Consider the following 19,207-nt stretch of genomic DNA (forward strand, 5'->3'; position numbering starts at 1 on the left):
TCAGTACTGACGTCCCATAATTTAAATTAAAAGCTCCATTGCTACCAGTATATGAAATAGGTATTCTGGGCTTACGCATAGTGTATATTAAACCGTAAGTTCAAACTCTTAAATTTTTCAGTAAAAACATTGATAATACAATCTCAATTCTTGTCAATCTTTTCTACATTTAATAGTCATATTCTTTCTGATATTCAGTTCAGGTCCATCTTTGCAAGGATCCAACAGTTTTAGCGGTTCCACGGTGTCGACTGTGACAAGTTTGAGTAAAAATGATCCAATATCTACTTCAAGTAATGTATGTAAGGTAAGTTTTTATAGATATATATAATTGAGTTGTGTATCGATTTAAAAGAGAATTAGCATATACTCGTAGCTATGCATATAATCGATTAGCATATAATCGATTTTTCATTGATCGTAAGAATATTTTCAGAGTAAAATTTTTCTCTTTAAAGTTAATAGAAATTAGAGACGCAAAAAAAAGCCGGCTCTTTGGGGGCGGGATTTTTCGTGTTTCTGGCTTTTGTGACTTTATTATTTAATTGCCACTTCTGTCTTCCTGTATAGTGGCTTCCAGCAAGTGCATCGAAACGCAATGCAGTACTTTTGAGTCTTATCTTCAGTCCAGGCTGGATGGTTTGGTTTTCAAACTGGCATAGCATTGGTCGCCAGCAATTAAGTTACGCAACACACCATTTCATACGTGTCGTTTTGATTGCCTGATCATCTTACCAAGTGCCTAAAAATTATGTATTTTGATATACAGATCTTTATCGATTTAATGGACCCCTCCCAAAAAGAAGTGCAATTTACAGATTATTATGACTGCGACGTGGGATGGAGTCGAGGTCGCGAATGGTAGCAAGTGAAATACTACAGCATTCCACGTTTAGTGTACCACTCAGTTTCTTGAGAAAAGATAAAAGCGGAAATCTTCGGCAGATTTGTGTCTCTAAAACACACCACAGGTGTTCAGTTATGTTAAAGATCTGTGGATTGAGCGGGCCCAGGGAGATGTTCCTCTAACCACACCGTAACAGCTCAGCTGGACAAATTGGCACATTATCATTCTGGAATATAACGTTATTGCCCATAAACAGCATGCATAATGTCCCTTAAAATGGCGACATAATAACGAGCAGTGGTGCAGCTGGTAAGCGTCAACTCAGGACCTACTGCGACTCACAGCATCACAGAGCCACCGTCGTGTTTCACGGTTGGGTGAAAACTGCGGATCATACACTTTGGGCGTCCAGCACGCACAAACACGGCCCATGGTTTGGAATAAGGTGAACGATGACTTATTCGATCATATCACATGTTCCCGTTTTCCAGTCCGTCCACACGGTTCATGTTAATCTTTACGGCGTCGTGCTAAAGCGTTATGTTCCTTATCAACGATTTCGCCTGTGCAGCCAAACTCGTATCTACATGCCAGTACTTCGCGACGGACCATGATAGTCGACACACCCTGTGGGAAGTGTTTGAATTCCTCCGTCTTTTGCACTACAGTTCTGAGTGACAATCTGCTTTTAATGCTCGGCGAGAAGTATCACTGAAGGTTTTCCTCCGACTACTATTCCTCTTCACCGATGTGATGATTTTGCCGTGAGTTTTGTAGACTGTCCTCACATTTGTACACTGTTCTTCGTGACACGCCCATTACACTTGCCACTTTTGTCACTTTTACACCACATAACGGAGCGCCAATAGTTTGCCCTGTTTGAAAATCAGAGAGGTTGCCAGTTTTATACTATCACCGTCTGCTCAATTTGCTTTACATTTCCGTTCATTTGCTCCGTAGTACGAAGTTTGAAGTAACACATCACTACCATCATCCCGGTGCTATGGTCGCCACCTAAGCACTGCCAACTCAGACATTGACGTCTTTCCAGCTCCAGGTACTCCAATTAAATTAATAAGGATCTGTATACAGTATACCTCACTGGTTGCAAAATTAAAATTGGCAGGCAAGTCAAAAATACCATAAACCAAGAAAGAGATACAAGATCATTTTCATTCCTCTCAAAATCTCATTCTTCGTTCGGGAAACACTTTATCAGGAGCTTCAGGTATTCTTGTAGAAGCTAATGAGCTCAGTTTACAAAATAGAAGCCATAAACTGCTGTTTTGTGAATGATAAGGACTGTAAGCAAAGTGGGTAAATGAGGACTCCGCACTCCCAAATTAGGTTCATCTGTTATGTTTAAATCTCAGGGTGGAAAAAATCGTTTTTTTTTTTTTTTTTTTTTTTTAATCTTTTTTTCTTTAAATCGATTTTTTAAAATTTAAATCAAATCTTTCACCTCGTATAATACAAGTCGCGAACTAAGAAAAAACATTAGGAATTAGTATTAAATGTTAATTATGCCATTTAAGTAAAAGTATTAGGGTTTAATTTTGAATTAATCCCCAATCATTAACTTATTTATATCCCAAACCGTTTCTTAAGCATTAAGGAAAAAGTACTGCAACATTTATAAACATGACACTTTTCTTTTCATGAAAGTTATTGATATTTGTCAGGGGCATTAAAAAAAAATCGGAACTAGCTATCCGTACGAAATACAAATAAAGTACATTATTTTCGCCTAAAATTAAGTAACTAACTCTATGGCCTATGAAACCCGGAGGTTCAATGCCACGTTCACAAAAGCTCTCCATTCTATCCTTAGCCAACTGAATCCAGTTTCTACTTTGTATTCCTATTTCTGCGAGATCCATCTTAATATTGTCCTCCCATCTGCGCTTAGGTCTTCCTAATGGTCATTGTTAGATTGGTCTTCTAGTTAAGATTTTGAAAGCGTTCTTACTTTCTTCCATTTTGAGTACATGACCTGCTCACCTGAGTCTCGTAGACTTGATGACCATAACAATGTTTGGTAAACCATGTAAATCATGTAGTTCTTCGTTACTAAGTTTCCGCCATTCCCGTTCCTCTTGGATCCGAATATTCGTCTCAGGATCTTGTTCTCAAGTACTTTGTGTGTGCTCTTCCATCATGGTAAGCGACCATGTTTCGCAACCATACGGACCAACAGCCATGATTACCGTTTTACATATTTTAAGCTTCAAATTCCTCGACAGAATTCGCGGCAACAAGAGATTTTGAACTGAATAATAACATAAATTCTCTGCTTTTAGTCGACATTTAATTTCTTCGTGAATATAGTTTTCGTCTGTTAATATTGATCGTAGATATTTGTAAGTATCCACTTTATCAAAAGTATTATTCGATATTGTAACGCATTCAAAATTTGCTGTATTTCGATTTCTAGGAACTTCTATGTATTTGATACGTAAATTTCGCCTAGTCTTAATTTCTTTTGTCTGTGTTTTTGTTTCGGAGAGGGGATCGAATCCCTCTAAATACGCCCCTATTATCTGGAAATAAACAAATAGACGTGGACACAAAATGATTTTCGTCTTAAGTGGTGATTTTCCTGTTTGCATAGTTAACGATTTAAAAACCCTGTGTTACGAAGAAAAGAAAGCAGGGTTCACCCGTTACCCGTTCAAAACGGGATTTTTCCTAATCATCCTCTGCATGATACTCCTTTTTCATACTACTGTGCTTATATACATTTGTATCTCATTGTATTATGATTATTATCTTCCATAATCGAAATAGCAGAACAGAAACGGAATTTTACTTATTTTTATTTTTATTTATTTCGGAATTTGATTTAAATAAACTATTTTTATTTAAAAGAATCAAGTAATTTAAATCTTGATTAAAATCATTATTTAAATCAATCTACCCAGTTAAATCTTAGAGCAAATTAAGAATGTTCATAATAGAATATAAAAGAGAGATATTAAAATAAATAAATGAACAATGTCAACACGTTTAAATAATTAAAACTAGTGAAATTAATCGTCCTCTTTGTAGCATACTCTCATGTCCCTAACTGGGTGCAGAAAATTGCGAATTTATACTATTGCATAACAGTGTGAGCGTTTGATCGTGTTTTCCGCGCGCGAGAGAGGAAGGAGGGGGTAAAAAAAAAGCAGTCAGGCAAGTAGAATTCCATAAATAGTGTTAGTTTTTTGTGAATTGCTTTTTCGTACATTTCCTACAGCTTGTAATTCTAACACTGCAAGACACTGTTTCGGAAAGGTAACATACAGGAAATTCAATCGTTGGCACAAAGTACTCTGTAAAAAGTATGGGTTAGAAGAGGTACATTTATTATTTATATTTATATATATATATATATATATATAATGATATTAGCAGGTTATTTATGGTGTATTTGTTCGGAAAAACTTCTTCAAAGTATAAATTATGTACTTTGGTGTAACTGGAATTAATTTAGTTATGGATGGAAATTAAATAATGTTTGTTCCTACGTTTATTACTTCGTAGTTTTTATGTAACTTCTTAAGTATACAGAACTAGTGTTACTTCGTTCAAAATCTGGCTACCCAGAAGGCTATATTCTGGTAATCTTACTCAGCGAAATTCTTTGGTCCTAGATCAAGATCTCAGTTGGTGAAAGAAAACCAACATGTATTTGATGAATTCCTGTTCGTTCGTAGTAATTTGTTCGTAATTTCGTCTGTTCGTATTAAGTGCTAGATGTTGAGTTGATAAAATTCACTTGAGTATTCCACTTCAATCTTATTCAGGTTTCGGACCATTTACTCCCTTTTGTTTTCAAGAGATTCTGAATAGTCTGAAATCGCTTCTTAACCTTCAGAAAATTTTAATGTAATCGTTATGATAGTGATAAAGTTGTTATTCTTTATTGTGCCATCAGTTCAATGCGAAATATTTTTAAGTGAACATTAAATATGGAGAAATGTAGTGTAGCACAGCATGATATAATTCCTTCGGAGTTTCCAAACTTAAATAGTAGTAGTAGTAATAACAAGGACGTGACCGATTTTTATGAGTTTTCAAAGAAAAAAATTATCTGTATATGTATGCGAAATAATCAATGTCAAGTAATATCGACACTTCAGTGACAATAAAAATAAAAGGATCTAGAGGTTGCGTTTTCGGTTCCAAGGTAAAGAAAGCATAAGATGGTTTATTAATATTTATTTCCGTGCAGTTGCTTTCCTGACTTTTGATCTGTTTATTTTTTAAGTTCTACGTTTTCATAAATTTTGACAAAAAATTTACCTCTCACTGTATCGTTTATAGATCAACACAATACACCAGTGTGACAATCCAGTGTGACAAATTCCTTTAGAACCCACCATTCGGTCTTGTTTTTCTACCAAAAACAAACAAAAAACAAACCTTAAGATTTTTTCAGCTGTCATTGCTTGTTATTGAATTCTGAAACCTCAGAGGAAACTGATACACTGTGCATGGACTTTACAATTCGGAGTATAATTCTAGATTATAATTAATTGTTTTCATTTGTTTTGAAAGAAAATGAGTAATTTTTTATGCACGAATTACTTGTGATAGTCACCTCAGTGCCCTACTTATTTTATTCCAGGTGAAACCTCAACAACAAGCAGTGATATCTGCAGGCCCATCTCCTATTGGACACAATGGTCCACTGTCTCCCCCACCATTCAACACTTCAAGTGCTCAGGCCGGGCATATTAGCTATCAGGTCTGTTAGTTTTATAATTAAGTGTATATTTAACAATTCTTAACTTCAGCCTTATCTATAGTTTGTTCAGTCTACAAAAGTAACGAATTGAGGTTGTGAAGAAAGAGGAAAAAGAAAAAAGAAATACAAGAAAAAGGAAGATGTTCCAAATTCAAACCATGCATTGCATATATGAGGTAGGATTTAGAAGTTCGGGGACTGGAAACTAAATTGTATCCTTCCGTGATGCTTCGTGCCAGCTCAAGTTCTAATTTTCTGACACATAAGTACATTCAAATTTTCTCCACCAGGAAACAAATGTATAAAACTCAGGAGACTGAGTCAGGTGAATAGGTGGAATATTTGAATCGTTGACAACGAGGAATAATATGCTCACACACGAGTCGCATGTTAATATCCTTAGCTAAAAATGCGCGAGCAGATGGTCAATGTTGTCAGCAGTGTCCGAAACTATTTTAATGATGCAAACACTACTCTATATGGTGTTAATTTTCCTCCTTCCTTGCAGTCTCGGATTTGACCAGAGCGATTTTTATCTTGGATGGATTCTATATCCTCTCAAACGCAATTTTTTGATACTGCTGTAGGGCTGTACTCCATACGTATTTTCATATTGTGAAGATTTCGAAGGCTTTTCCCTAAAACACTGACAAGATTGTTTGTGGATGCTGCTCTTTAAAATTCATATTTCTTATGCAGTAGCAGCATCACTACTAACAATGGAAGAACTTGTCTTCGCTTGCCGCTGCTTTGTTGATCTTTAGAGAAATAATTATGATCATAGAGGAGAGAGATGGTAGAATACATTTGTCAAAATTACTTTCAACTGCGATCTCGAGCCTCACTTGGTGTTTACTGTCCCCAACTTCATGAATTTTACTTCGTAAAGGTACAAATTAATTTTCATTGCTTCTTTTAGTCTTAGGTTTTTTAATGAAATTTGAACAATATTTCGAAAGTAGTTTCGCTGTAGAATTCTGTGAAGCAATAGGTTAAGAACCTTGACAATTTGCAATAATAATTTAAGGAAATTTCATGAAACATCTTTCAGTAGCATTGATTTTCAGTTTGCCTAAGTATGATGACTAACTTTTAAGTATATAGTGAACAGTTGCGAATTTAATGGAAATAACTTTCCTTTCCCTCAGCCTACCCTAGGAGGCACTGCCGCTGCTGCCCAATTTGGAGGATTGTCAGCAATACCTTCACCACCTACAGTATTATTCAATTCTTCACAGCAGATTCCAGGCCAAGGAGGTCTGTATGGACCATTCCAAATAGAAAGTGCGCAGGTAAGATTGCAGTGAAGAAAATGTATTTTTAAAACTTCGGGCTTGCATTTGGTGCAAGTAAGCAAAGACATTAATTTTGCACAATTTTGTAGTAAAAAATATAAATTAAATATAAGAAATCAATCATAATATTTAAGTTTAAAAAAAAAAAAATATTCGTACTCATTTCATAACTTTAAGAAATAATAGCAGTAATGAACACATCTTTTATTGCAAGGAAAAGAAAATTGAACGAATTTTGATCAGTGTGGTTTTACTTGTCTGTAGTTACGCGGTCTATGTATGGTTGTGTACATTTTTTTCTAGGTAATCGGTGGTCAAGCACGTTCGCAGTTTTCTCAGTATCCATACGGCATGTCACAAGGGTTAGGTCAGACTTCTGCATTTAATCAGCAGTCCATGTATCTTCCGACTGCTCCACATCCTCCACCTAGTGCTGCTCCAGATATGTACCCTACTTCATTATCTCAGTATCGCATTCAGGTGTGTATTTTACTATACTATTTTGACTAATTCGGGTACAAGGACTGGAACGAGATTAACCTCACGAAGTGCAGTTTCTTTCCTTAATGTCCTATAATTCCAAATTCCTCCTACCGAAGTTTTACATACATTAATTTTTTTTTTAAAAAAAAGGTCCGTAATTCTTTGTTTAACTTGCTGTTGCGCTAGTGTTGTCAGCAGGTCGTATATTTGTGCACAGGCTTTATGTTCGTAAGTACCGAGAGCTCTTTTGTAAATTATTCCGTTCTTTGCTGTGGTTAATAATGTTGATCAAGAATATTCTAGGTTGTCTTTAAAGCTCGGAAATAGCGGTGTGGTAACGCATTCGTCGTTGGTGCTTTATATTTTCGTGTTAATATCAGCTGGAGGCATTCTCCAGTAACATCCAAGTTAAAATCGTAGAGTTTAAAATGAAACTATCAAATTAGTATTTCAAACTAATAGTAGTGTAAAATGATAGTTTTCCATTGCATGAAATCAATGTAACGTTCATTGTTCGTATCTAGACCAAGAAAAGTAATAAATTTGTCGAGTTTATTTAGAAGAGCACCTCTTAATGCGGGCCAGTAATTCCACTAAGCTTGTTTCATTTATAAAATATTAACTAATTCAATTTAATACCGTAGTTCAGTCACTCAGTTTCATACCATATGTAATGTCTTAATTTAATCTCATATTCCAGTTAATCTTTCGAATCTTTGCAATGATCGAATCGCGACTCATATTATTTCTGTTTATTTATTCTAGGTTATACAACGATTATTTTTGTTGCTTTTCAGGTTTACTTTGTCATGCATCTAAAACTTTTCTCTAATTAGCTTAGTTCATTATTCTTGAAACCAAGGAGCAAAAATTCCATTACTTTGCGTATTTTGACATTTTTTCTATTATTTCAAATCTCGGATGCGAAATACTTGCTGGCGAAACCCGGTTTATATATATCTATATCTAGTTTATATTTTTTTTTATATAGATTCCTTTATTTCCTGGTAAACTGCACGATAATTGATTAATTTATTGGGAAGATGTAGCCCAATATTATTAAATTTAGATAATGGAAGATGTTTCTTGTAAGGTTTGTATTGAGAGAGATTTATTGTGATATTGAAATTTTTGCAATAGATGGTATGTAATTTGATGATTTACAATGAAAGTGCTCATACAACAGTTTAAAGGAGAAAGAGTTAAGAAATATATATAAAATGTACTGTATAGAAGATTTCTTAACTCTTTTTCCTTCAAAATGTTGTATGAGCTCTTTCATATATATATATATATATATATCAGAAATTTGTAAATTTACAAATGCAGTTACTGTGTTATTAAATTTAAATAATTCAAGAGGATTCTTGTAAGGGTTGTATTAAGAGGGAGTGGATGGTATGGGATTTAATGATTTACAATGAAAGTATGTAGCTCGTACAACAATTTAGACGAGAAGTAGTAGTTGAATTATCAGTGTGTGTATATATATAAAATATAAATTACTAGCATCTGCTTGGAATTTTACGCATTTATAAGGATTTCAAAGAAGTTTCTTCCTAAATATGCACAAACATAATGATATATACATCAAATTAAAGGCATTTATATGTACAGGGTGTCCAGTATACAATGCAACCCGGAATTTGGGATAGTAGAACTTTTGAACCAGAAGTGATACACAAATAATGGTTATACCAAAATTAAGCTTTGTTCATGCATATATTTTTAAACTAGGAAGCAACGATTGAAGTACACTAGGAACCTGACAGTGTTGCCAGATGTAACCGAAGGTTTTGCAAAACATGTAAATTGACTCATAACTCATACGTATGGATGTTCTGTCGTTAATTTTCAGTTTGTTTACTTGGAGTGGCCTGAAAACTATGGATCAGAAAAAAGAATTTTCATTTCCACCGGTAACTAATCGGATGAAGCCTCTGTAAGGGGCAACCAGGGAAATTGTAGTTTTCATAAATTAACACTGAATTGGCAACCCTGCTGATGTTTCAGTGGATCAGAAGGTGTGTCAAAGATCTGTCTACATTATGCAATTCCTGAAAACGATGAAAAACAAACTTTGAAATTATCATGATAATTTTTTTATTTACATGCACCCGGCAACGCTGCTATTCATTTCTATGGGACTATTTAAAGCAAGAGGTATACAAGAACAATTCTCGAACTATTCAAGACCTGGAAACGAACATTCGCAGTGCTATTGAGAACATTAACACTTCTAATCTTCGTAAAGTTGCTGCCAACCTGATGAAACGTGTGAACCAGTGTTTGAATCAAAACAGGGGACCAGAGGTGACCACTTTGACCTAACCTCACTCAACCTCACGCTCACAAACTCATTTCGACCTCACGCTTACCTCACCAGTCTGATCTCACGCTCACTCAACCTCACCTTCACTTCGTGAGGTTGAGGTCGAGTGAGCGTGAGTTCCGAACTCGTGAGCGCCGATTTCGTGAGTTTGGGCACAGCTCTTCCCGCTAGTCTATTGGCTAGCACGCGCACTTTTGAAATAGTCTGTCGTGCAGAGCCAGCAATGCATTCAGGACAAGCCATCAAAACAGTCTCACTTTTCCATATACTGTCATGGCCATTGAAATTGAGGACACACCCAGTGTCTTGAATTTATGTAGCAAGTGCATTCTTTGTTCTATGATGCAGCTTGTATCCGCAACAATTTTCGCATTTCTTACCCTTTCGTCATTACCCTCACCATTATTACCTTCTCCTCTCGAAAGAGTGTAGTGATAAAAATCAAATTACAAAAGAAAGAGAATACGAACCAGATATGAATAAGTTAAGTTTGAGGATGAACTTTTGATGCACCCGGTAAGAGTCAAATTAGAAAAATCAGTCATTACACTATAATATTCTACTTGAATTCTTAACCAATTGACACTAGCACTATTACTCAACATGGTTAACCTACTCACCTTCAGCCTGGGAGACCTTGGTTCAGTTCTCGATGGGTGCTTGTGTGTTCAGATCTCATAAGTATTGAAAGGGACGCTATACTTCAGTTCAATACCACGAACTATTACTGTAAAAAAAAAAAAAAATACCGTAAGAGAAAATACACGTAAATAGTGGTTTCAAATCCAATTTATTTGTGTATTTTTAATTATTCTTGGTTAAGTATTCTAGTTTCGATGTCAGTTACTCTGTTAAGCAGAATTGAGATTCCTCGTAAATATCCTGAGGTAAATTTCTTTGCAGGCAACAACAGGGCCATTTGGTCAATCACAGCATGTAACAAGCAATCCCAGCACAGTGCTGATATCCTCAACGTCGAATTCATTGATGTCCGCTAGTGTGAAACCATCGTCACAGCAGATAGGCGCAATCGGAACCAAAGGAGCTGGACCGTATCAGCAAAGCGGATTAGGAACGGCTCTGCCTTCTGCACCACAGCCGTCTCAGGTATGTTAAGATCAGTGAATCCTTTCGAAAGCTTTTAAATATCAGTTTCATTGTGCCTTTTTGTCATTGGTGATATTTGATTGTTCCAAATTTTAATGCAGGAGTTCGTGTACTTTCACTTTGACCCATGATTATGCTCTTAAAATAACTGATTAATTCCTTGTGAAATTGCAGTTTATTTTCAACCTATAGTTTGTAACAGTATATGGTACAGTGTGATAACTAATGATGTTAATAATTATATCTGGAACTTAATTATTTATTTTACTTTTAACTGGCAATTGAAGTTAATGATAAGATGTGAAGCACGAACATTACGATCTATGGTTACATATTTTAAATATAATGAAAACTAAGGATGATGCTGCTTTTGGGCTTCCACAGGATAGACAGGAGACAAACTAAGCTATAAGGAAACCGTTAATACTGTACGCTAGAAACTAAACTTCTAATTTCTGTATAGAATTTCTGTTCAGAAAATAAAAGTAATGGAGTTCATGTAAGATGAATTATTTATTTAAAAAAAAAAAAAAAAAAAAAAAAAAAACTTAGGTTATGACATACAGGCATAAGGACAGCGACAAGAAATAATATAATCCGAAAATATTTAAACCCATTCAGTTTCTCAATGATGTTCCTTTGTATAAAATTTTATCAGTAGCCAATGATTTTGCCAGTGTTATTGACATTTTTGATCATAATTTTAGTAATATACAAAGACAGTTATATAATCATTTCACTATCAGCTGAGAGTATTATTTTCTTTTATGTAACAGCATGTTTATTTTATGCATGATTTTTTTTTCCTTTTCTGTGTATGTATCATTTGTATTTTATAATGTATTATGTTTATTTTTGTTATTTGCATGTTATTTGTATGGAAATTGTAAGTGGGCAGTTCTGTCTGTAATTTCCAGTATGCAATATTATTATTATTATTATTATTATTATTATTATTATTATTATTATTATTATTATTATTATAGTTCTGTTACAACTAAAGTTCAGCAACGTTAGTAATTAAGCGAAACTTATAAATTCGATGTATATTTATAAGTTCCGTACTGGAAAAAGCTGTATCTATTAAGTCCAACCTTTTTAAAAGATCGTATTATCTTAACCGTACCAGGACACAAATTAGTATATTGACTTGAAATGAAGATCGTGAAATAGTTTTAAAAAAATAAAGTATAGCTATTTGATTTATGTCCGCTTGTAAATGAAGAAACTGAGATTCCAAAGAGTTGGGAGACCAGGAATTTTGTAAACAGTACTGTACCTAGCCTACACATAAATACTGTTACAAAGGAAGAAAGTGAAACCAACGATATGGTAAAAGATGAAATTTAGTATGCATAAAAAGATGTGAAACATACATAGTCTTAACAGTTTGAACCGATTATATTTCAAATTTCATCCGTTAGCATGCACACAGGCTCGGAGTCTATCGGGCAACACGTCTATTGCACCATATACCATCTCTAGATGTAATTTCGCCACTGTAACCAATAAAGAGTGCTTCGACCGTGGCAGGTCTTCTAGAAATACCCTCAAGCTCTACCCACTGTTTGTAATCCACGCGAGTAAGGCTCTAGAGGCCGTCATCAGTGAATTTGAATCAAGCACATCGTGCTCTAGGCACCCATGGGTACATTCCTCTTGTGGGCAGGAGCAACATTTTGTTGGAAAGTTCTATTAGGGAGTTCTAAACAAAGTGGTAGTAAAGTCCTTTGCTATATATGCTCCAGGATAGTGTTTTTGTATACCTGACTGCCTGTTTTCACGCATTTCTCATACAAATGGAGACTCATAGCATCAAAGAAGCGTGGCTCACTCCTCACATCATGACTGACACTGGATTTTCGGAGCCTTTTCCATAGCTTCCCAGAGAATTCGTATCATTTTGGCAATGGTGAACAATTTTCTTTTCACTGAAGATAGTCTGCCTGCTCGTTGTTTGCATATCGGTGCAGGAGGCATTCACATTTCCTCCTCTTTTGCTCCTTCACATACGACAACGAAAAGTGCCTCATTGACCGTCGCTAAGCTCGATAGCCAAAATCATCCCAGAGTAGCCTGGACATGGCTAATAAACAGGCTATCGCTGTCTGTTTCCTCACATGCACTGCAACTTCTTTAATAGCAACAGCATTAACGAGCCATTGCACATTTCCGCTACCAGAGTCGTTCATTTTCTTTACAACAAACAGTTGGTATATATGGGTATAATCAAGCCGAATGTTCGAATCTCGTAAGTACGTTAATCTCAGAGGCATGTTTCACAAGATTATTTCATTGAGTCCCACAGTTAGTCCAGAGTGGACATGATATTCCATCAACTCAGGTTGTCGAGTGTAAAGTGGAAGAACTTAGGTTACTAATATGTTTGGCACTAAAATGCGAGCAAACATCTATTTTGTATCTGTGTATGTGCAAAAATTCATTAGATACAGATTTTCCACTGAAAACACTAAAACATTGTGACTAAAGGAAAAAATTTCTTTTTCAGCTTTATATCCAGTATGACCCAAGTCAGGCAGTTCTAAACGTCAACCAGAATTATCTATCGGGTTCCCAGATGGTGCAGCGTCCAGGCCCTGTTCAGAGCAGTGTAGTACAAGCAATTCAACCACCTACGTCATTTTACTCAGGTTCAGCAGGTAAATACTTCTACCTTTTATCCTTACTTCGTTAAATTTCCATTCTCAGTTCTTTTCTTTCTTTTAAATACAAGTTGTGAAAGAATCTACTGAAATTGATGAGCACTGGCCACGCAATGCAAATACTAGACGAATACTCTTATGCCATATTTCCCAGAAGCGTTATCGTCAACTGTTAATAAGAATTAGCGACTAGGCTTCAAATTAAATTATATACAGGGTTTCCCAACAGTAGGTATACAGACCAGCATTGATCAAGTATGACGTGTTAATTTATTGATAATGAATTTATTTTTGCTTTGGTTTGTTCCGAACTTAAGGTATAAGTGAAAATAAATTAAGAATAGATAAAGAAGAAACTAAGTCAATATCTGTGTGGATAACAATAAGTGATATAAAATGTCATGACCGATCAGTACGGGAGTGTGTACCGACTTTTGGGCCACTATATATATATATACTAGCAGCGTTCACCCCGCTTCGCTGCGGTCACCCCGGAACGCAATAAACTTTGTTACTTAGATAATTTTTACTTTTTCGCTTTCAAGTGATATGATAAAAACCATAGAAGATTGCAGTAAATCTTAACATTATATCGCCTGTCATTTATGTTAACCCGCCCCGCTTCGCTGCGGTCATCCCGGTGCTGGCATATTGTAAAAGTGTCTGTAAAAATAAGCAAATCAATTAAAAAATTTTAAACAGAAGATTCAAGCTATTTTCCGCTGTATATCGCCTGTCATTTATGTTAACCCGCCGAGTGACACGGTCATGCGGGTTGCATATAAATACGTTTATTTTTACCTATGATGAACTAATAACAAAGGATTTGTACGTTATGGACACTTGAATGGTCAATTATCTCAAGACACTGGTAATTAAAAATTAAAGTGATATGATAAAAACCATCTAGGGTCCAAATCCTAATAACCCCCCAAAAATGAAAGAAATTGGTTCAGCCGTATTAGCGTGATGAGCGGACAAAGAATTGTACGTTCTCTTTTATATATATATATATATATATATATATATATAATATAAAAGTCTGGTTTTTTAATATATATTTCAATAGTAGTTAGTAAGACTTTTAAAATGAGTCTACACTCACCTTGGGAAACTGTCTTTGGCGAGCTATGTTTAATTACAGTTGGGCCAAATTTTTAACATAAAAGCTTAATAAGATGCCGCTTATCACATACAACAGATGGTCAAATAGTCAGCACAGTTGAACTGCATGGCAAAGATCTTAAAGTTTCTGTTGTAAAAGACTTACTTTTATACAGATTACTGCGTTCTTTTGTTCATATAACACAGCCAATAGTTTAAGTCGTATTGAAAATAGTTTGAAGTCCAAACTTTTTATTTTGATTGACCATAGCTCGTCTATGGTATTATTATTATTATTATTGACACAATGAAGGACTTAGGTGTAACATTTGACAGGGCATTACACTTTCGTGATCATATACAAAAATGTATGTAATGAAGCAAGAAAAATAATCGGTTGCATCTTTAATGAATGGCCTGCTTTTTGTCAGTCAAATATATACTGTATGTACTTTCATATAAAATACTGGTAATGTCGCAACTAGAATATGCATCGGTGACTTGGAACTGCCTAACAAATAGTCGCGTGAACAAACTTGAAATGGATCAAAAATGTTTTATTAGAATACTTTGTTTTAAGTTAGGACTTGACTATTACTCTAGCACGTATTAATATTGGATAACATATTATAAATTGGAACGACAGGCTGACAGAAGAAAATTGATTGAATCTGTATTTGTAGAAAAGTCACTTGACAACCAATGTACACTTGTCCAAAATTATTGTCCCATGTCTATAAATATATTGTTGTAGGAATATAATTTGATAACTAATTCACCCGGTATTTCTTATAATGTTAGTATGTTTATAATTGGCAAAGACATGTATGTGGAAAATTTCATGTCAAAAGAGCAGTAAAAAAACAATAAAACGAAAATAAAACCTTCTTGTCCATTTAGCAACATTTTGTTTTACTGATTCTAATTTTCGTATTTATAATTCTTTTCCTATGAAAGTTACCACAAATATAAATTTCCCGATTATACACATAGTATCAGTATTAAAAGTACCCTGCAGAATCATTATCAAATTATATTCTTACAAAAAGACAATTATAGATCAGCGACAATCATTTTGGACATGAGTGTACCTCGGATTAAATTTTAAAACATGTAGATTTTAAAGTTTCAACATATGGTACAATGGTAAACATGTTATTGCAACCACATAATAGAAAACATATTTTAATCTCTAGGATTTTAACAAGTTATAATAAATGCATATCCTAAAATATGACTATTTTAGAATTTTTAATGTAACTTAGTAGCTTTTATTTTTACTTTTAATTTTTGACATTTCTTTGTTTTAATATTTGACTTACACTATTCTGTCAGTGTTTTTATTAATAATAACTTATGTTAAAGATGTAATCATAATTTATCACTTGCACTATATTATAGTGCTGAAATGATGCAGAATAAGACAGTACTGTATTTTTGCTGTTGTCAGCACGTAAAAAATAGTTTATTATTATAGATATGATGATGTTAATGTAAGACTCAATTTCCGCTCCTCTGTTTAACCTTTGGCCAAACTAACGTGGTTTTTCGTATTAACTTACGTAGTATTCTAATATTCGATTATGGGCTGGGGACTTTGCTTATGCGAAATGAGCCTCATTCTTCCTTCGTGAATAAACGTTTCCCAAGAACTTAGTGTTATTAAGTAGGACAAAACTATTACATTATTGTTTTCACTGGTATTATATAATAATAATAATAATAGTGTGTTTCATAGTGTGAAACTACGTTAGACTTCTAAACTGTGCAGATTCAGTACTCGAAACTTGTACAGTCCGCAGCAAAGAAAACCTGCAACATGGGCATGTAAGTTTATTGTGAAACGACGAAATCTTTTGCTCCAAAATAAGTGTGCAGAAGAAGACGCCGAGGTTTCTCCTGGCGTGATTCGTGCACTTAGACGTTATGTTGATTCCCTGGGCTGTTAGGCGTAGTTTCACAATAAACTTACATATTCATGTTGCAGTTTTTTTTCCAAATTACATCTATAACTACTTGAATAGAGGATTAAGATCAAAGATAGAACGTATTCCTCGGACACTCAGTCCATATCTAAAAGCCATTACTTGCTGAGTTACTGTTTATGCCCTATGAAAATAGCCCTAGTATTGAAACTGGGAAATTTCAACCGCCTCTGTTTTTGGTAGATTTTGCGGCTGGTAGTGATATGTTCTCTTGTCTGAATCGATTCAAAAACAGCTTCTCTCTATCGGTATTTTTCTTCTGCGACAACCGATGTTGAAACTGGAAACTATTGATTCCTACCACACTCGGTTTGAATAGAGGGTGAACGGAGGAGATGGAATCTATTCTTGGGACGCTGAGTCTTTTCCGTTTTTGCTCTATGTGGAAATCATGAAATGAAAATGAAATTTTTGAGTTTTATGTCCCACGGTTATGCCTGCTAGGCTAAAGAAAACTGTAATGATGAGAAATGAATGAAATGGTGGAATAAAGAAAGTGGGAGGAAACGGGAGAACGGCGAGGAAATCCACGCACCCGAGTTGTGTTTATCCACCACAAAGTTCATTTGGCGTGAGCAGAGTTTGAACTCGAAACCCCATGCACCAGAGGTGAAAGCTCTACCATTGAGCCACCGCGGGCCGATATATGGAAATCGGTATCGAAGTCAAAAGTACTAGTAAATTTCAACTACTTCCAGTTTCGGTAAAATATTACTGGTGGTAATGACTCGTTCTCCTGAGACACTGAATTGATTGCAAAAAATTGCTTCTCGCTATCTTTTTTTTACTGGTCATAGACATTGAAACCGGAAATGGTTGATTTCTAACACTTCTAGTTTAAATAGACGGTTAACGGAGGAAATGAAACCTACTCCCGAGATGCTGAATCGATGGTAGAGATAAGTCTCAATATCTTTTATCATTTTAGCTGTATGGAAATTAGTATTGAAACCGGAAGTAATAGTAAATTGGAACCACTTTCGGTTTTAATAGTGTTGCGGGTAGTCAGTATATGTTCTCTTGAGACACTAAATCGATTGTAAAAATCCGCTTTTGCTATCTGTTACCTTGTTCTCGTTCAACGGGAACAAAAAGTTGAAATCGGAAATGACTAATTTGAACCACTTCCGATTTGAGTACAGTGTTAACAAAGGAGATGGAACCTAGTCCTGGGACGCTGAATCGATTGCAGAAAAGCGCGTCTCGGAATGTCATACTGTTAAGCTCTGATATCTGTTGACAGACGACTGTTGTATAAAGACTTCCAACCTCGCATAGCATAGTTTGGAAGTAGTAGTATTAAATTATTATTATTAATTTTGATGGGACAGCGGTATGTCAGTGGTAGAGCGCGCACCTCTGGCGCGTGGAGTTTCTGGTTTGACCCAACTCTCGGCAAGTGGACCTTGTGGTGGACAAACACCGTGTGCGTGGGTTTTCTCGAGGTTCTCCCATTTGATTTCCATCATTATCCATCTCATCATTTTACCGTCTTCCTTAACCTCGGTTCATAATTGTGGGACATTAAACTTAAAAATAAAATTTGATATTGCTTTTAGAAATGTGTTAGTGATGTGTGATAAATTTAATACGATTTGTGTTTCTGGTTCACAGTTCATATTTAGAATTAAGAAAATTGTAAATTATTGTATCTAGATTTTAGTTTTTTCCCCATGTGTGTATATATAATAGTATTTGGTAACTTGTATTTATGCAGGTGGACAAACAGGATTCTATCAGACCGCCAGTTCTACTCTGCAAGCTGTCCAACAGCAAGCACCCACTGGACCTCCACTACATCAAACAGGGGCACCGTTTGGCTTACAAGGCTATGGTACACAATCAGGCACTGCAGCTGTAGGATTGCAAAATTTCAGCTCTCAGGTAATTCGGCGTTTTCTGCACTGTTACATCACGTGTTCGACAGATCTATATTTATAGAATTCATTAATTGAATAGATTTATACTAACTGATTATCTATATCACATGGAATGCATGTCTTCCTCTAATAAATTGTAGAACGTGATAAATACTGCTTGCACCAACTCACAAAACAATTACTATATAGAGGGTAGACAAAGTAAAACTAATCTGGAAAATAATTATCCTGACATGGAATGCACAGAACTGCTATTTACAGAAAATGTTGGAAATGGCCAACAGTAACGGGATTAATGCAACAACCAGTTGCTTCTCTCTCACTTTTTTTTGAAATGGTGTTTAAAATAGCGGATGTTCGTTGTCAAGGTTATGCGAAGCGTACTTCGTGAAAAAACATTTGCAGAACCGTGTGCACAAGTAAGAGTTTTAAGAATGGAATTATTTTGGCAAAACCTCCAGCAGTCTGCAATTCAAAGCTTGCTGGCAAAATGGCGCGAAACGGGCTCTAGCGAATAAAAACCATAACTATCAGAAGAGAGTTCAAACACCACAAAATATTGTTCGCGTGAAGGAAAGCCTGGAATGAAGTCCAGTGAAATGTCAACGTCGTTTATCTGTGAAAGTGGAAATTGAAATTGTCATGTATAAATATCAAAATGGCCCTGCAGTTTTATACTTAACAAATTTAGTGTTATGCATGAGTTAAAGCCTTCAGTCACACTTTCGCATGTCGAGTTCTACCAGTAGTTTTTGAGTGAAATGGAATCAGGACGTTTG

The 19,207-nt window shown here is 35.2% G+C and overlaps 1 protein-coding gene across 5 annotated transcripts in view; it reads left to right on the forward strand.

The window, feature by feature from the left end:
* LOC145690108 (uncharacterized) overlaps window positions 1-19,207 on the forward strand; it is a 127,561-nt gene that overhangs the window by 84,018 nt on the left and 24,336 nt on the right. For 4 of the 5 annotated variants that reach the window (XM_081764684.1, XM_081764682.1, XM_081764683.1 and 1 more), the window contains 7 exons: window positions 199-307; window positions 5,460-5,579; window positions 6,728-6,871; window positions 7,178-7,354; window positions 10,593-10,796; window positions 13,306-13,456; window positions 18,266-18,432. In XM_081764684.1, coding sequence (XP_081620810.1) covers window positions 199-307; window positions 5,460-5,579; window positions 6,728-6,871; window positions 7,178-7,354; window positions 10,593-10,796; window positions 13,306-13,456; window positions 18,266-18,432 — 1,072 coding nt within the window. The remainder of the gene's footprint in view (window positions 1-198; window positions 308-5,459; window positions 5,580-6,727; window positions 6,872-7,177; window positions 7,355-10,592; window positions 10,797-13,305; window positions 13,457-18,265; window positions 18,433-19,207) is intronic. The other variant, XM_081764686.1, reaches the window with a different exon arrangement.

Source organism: Thermobia domestica, chromosome 7, assembly GCF_964235325.1.
Source record: "Thermobia domestica chromosome 7, izTheDome1.hap1.1, whole genome shotgun sequence".
Lineage (NCBI taxonomy): Eukaryota > Metazoa > Arthropoda > Insecta > Zygentoma > Lepismatidae > Thermobia > Thermobia domestica.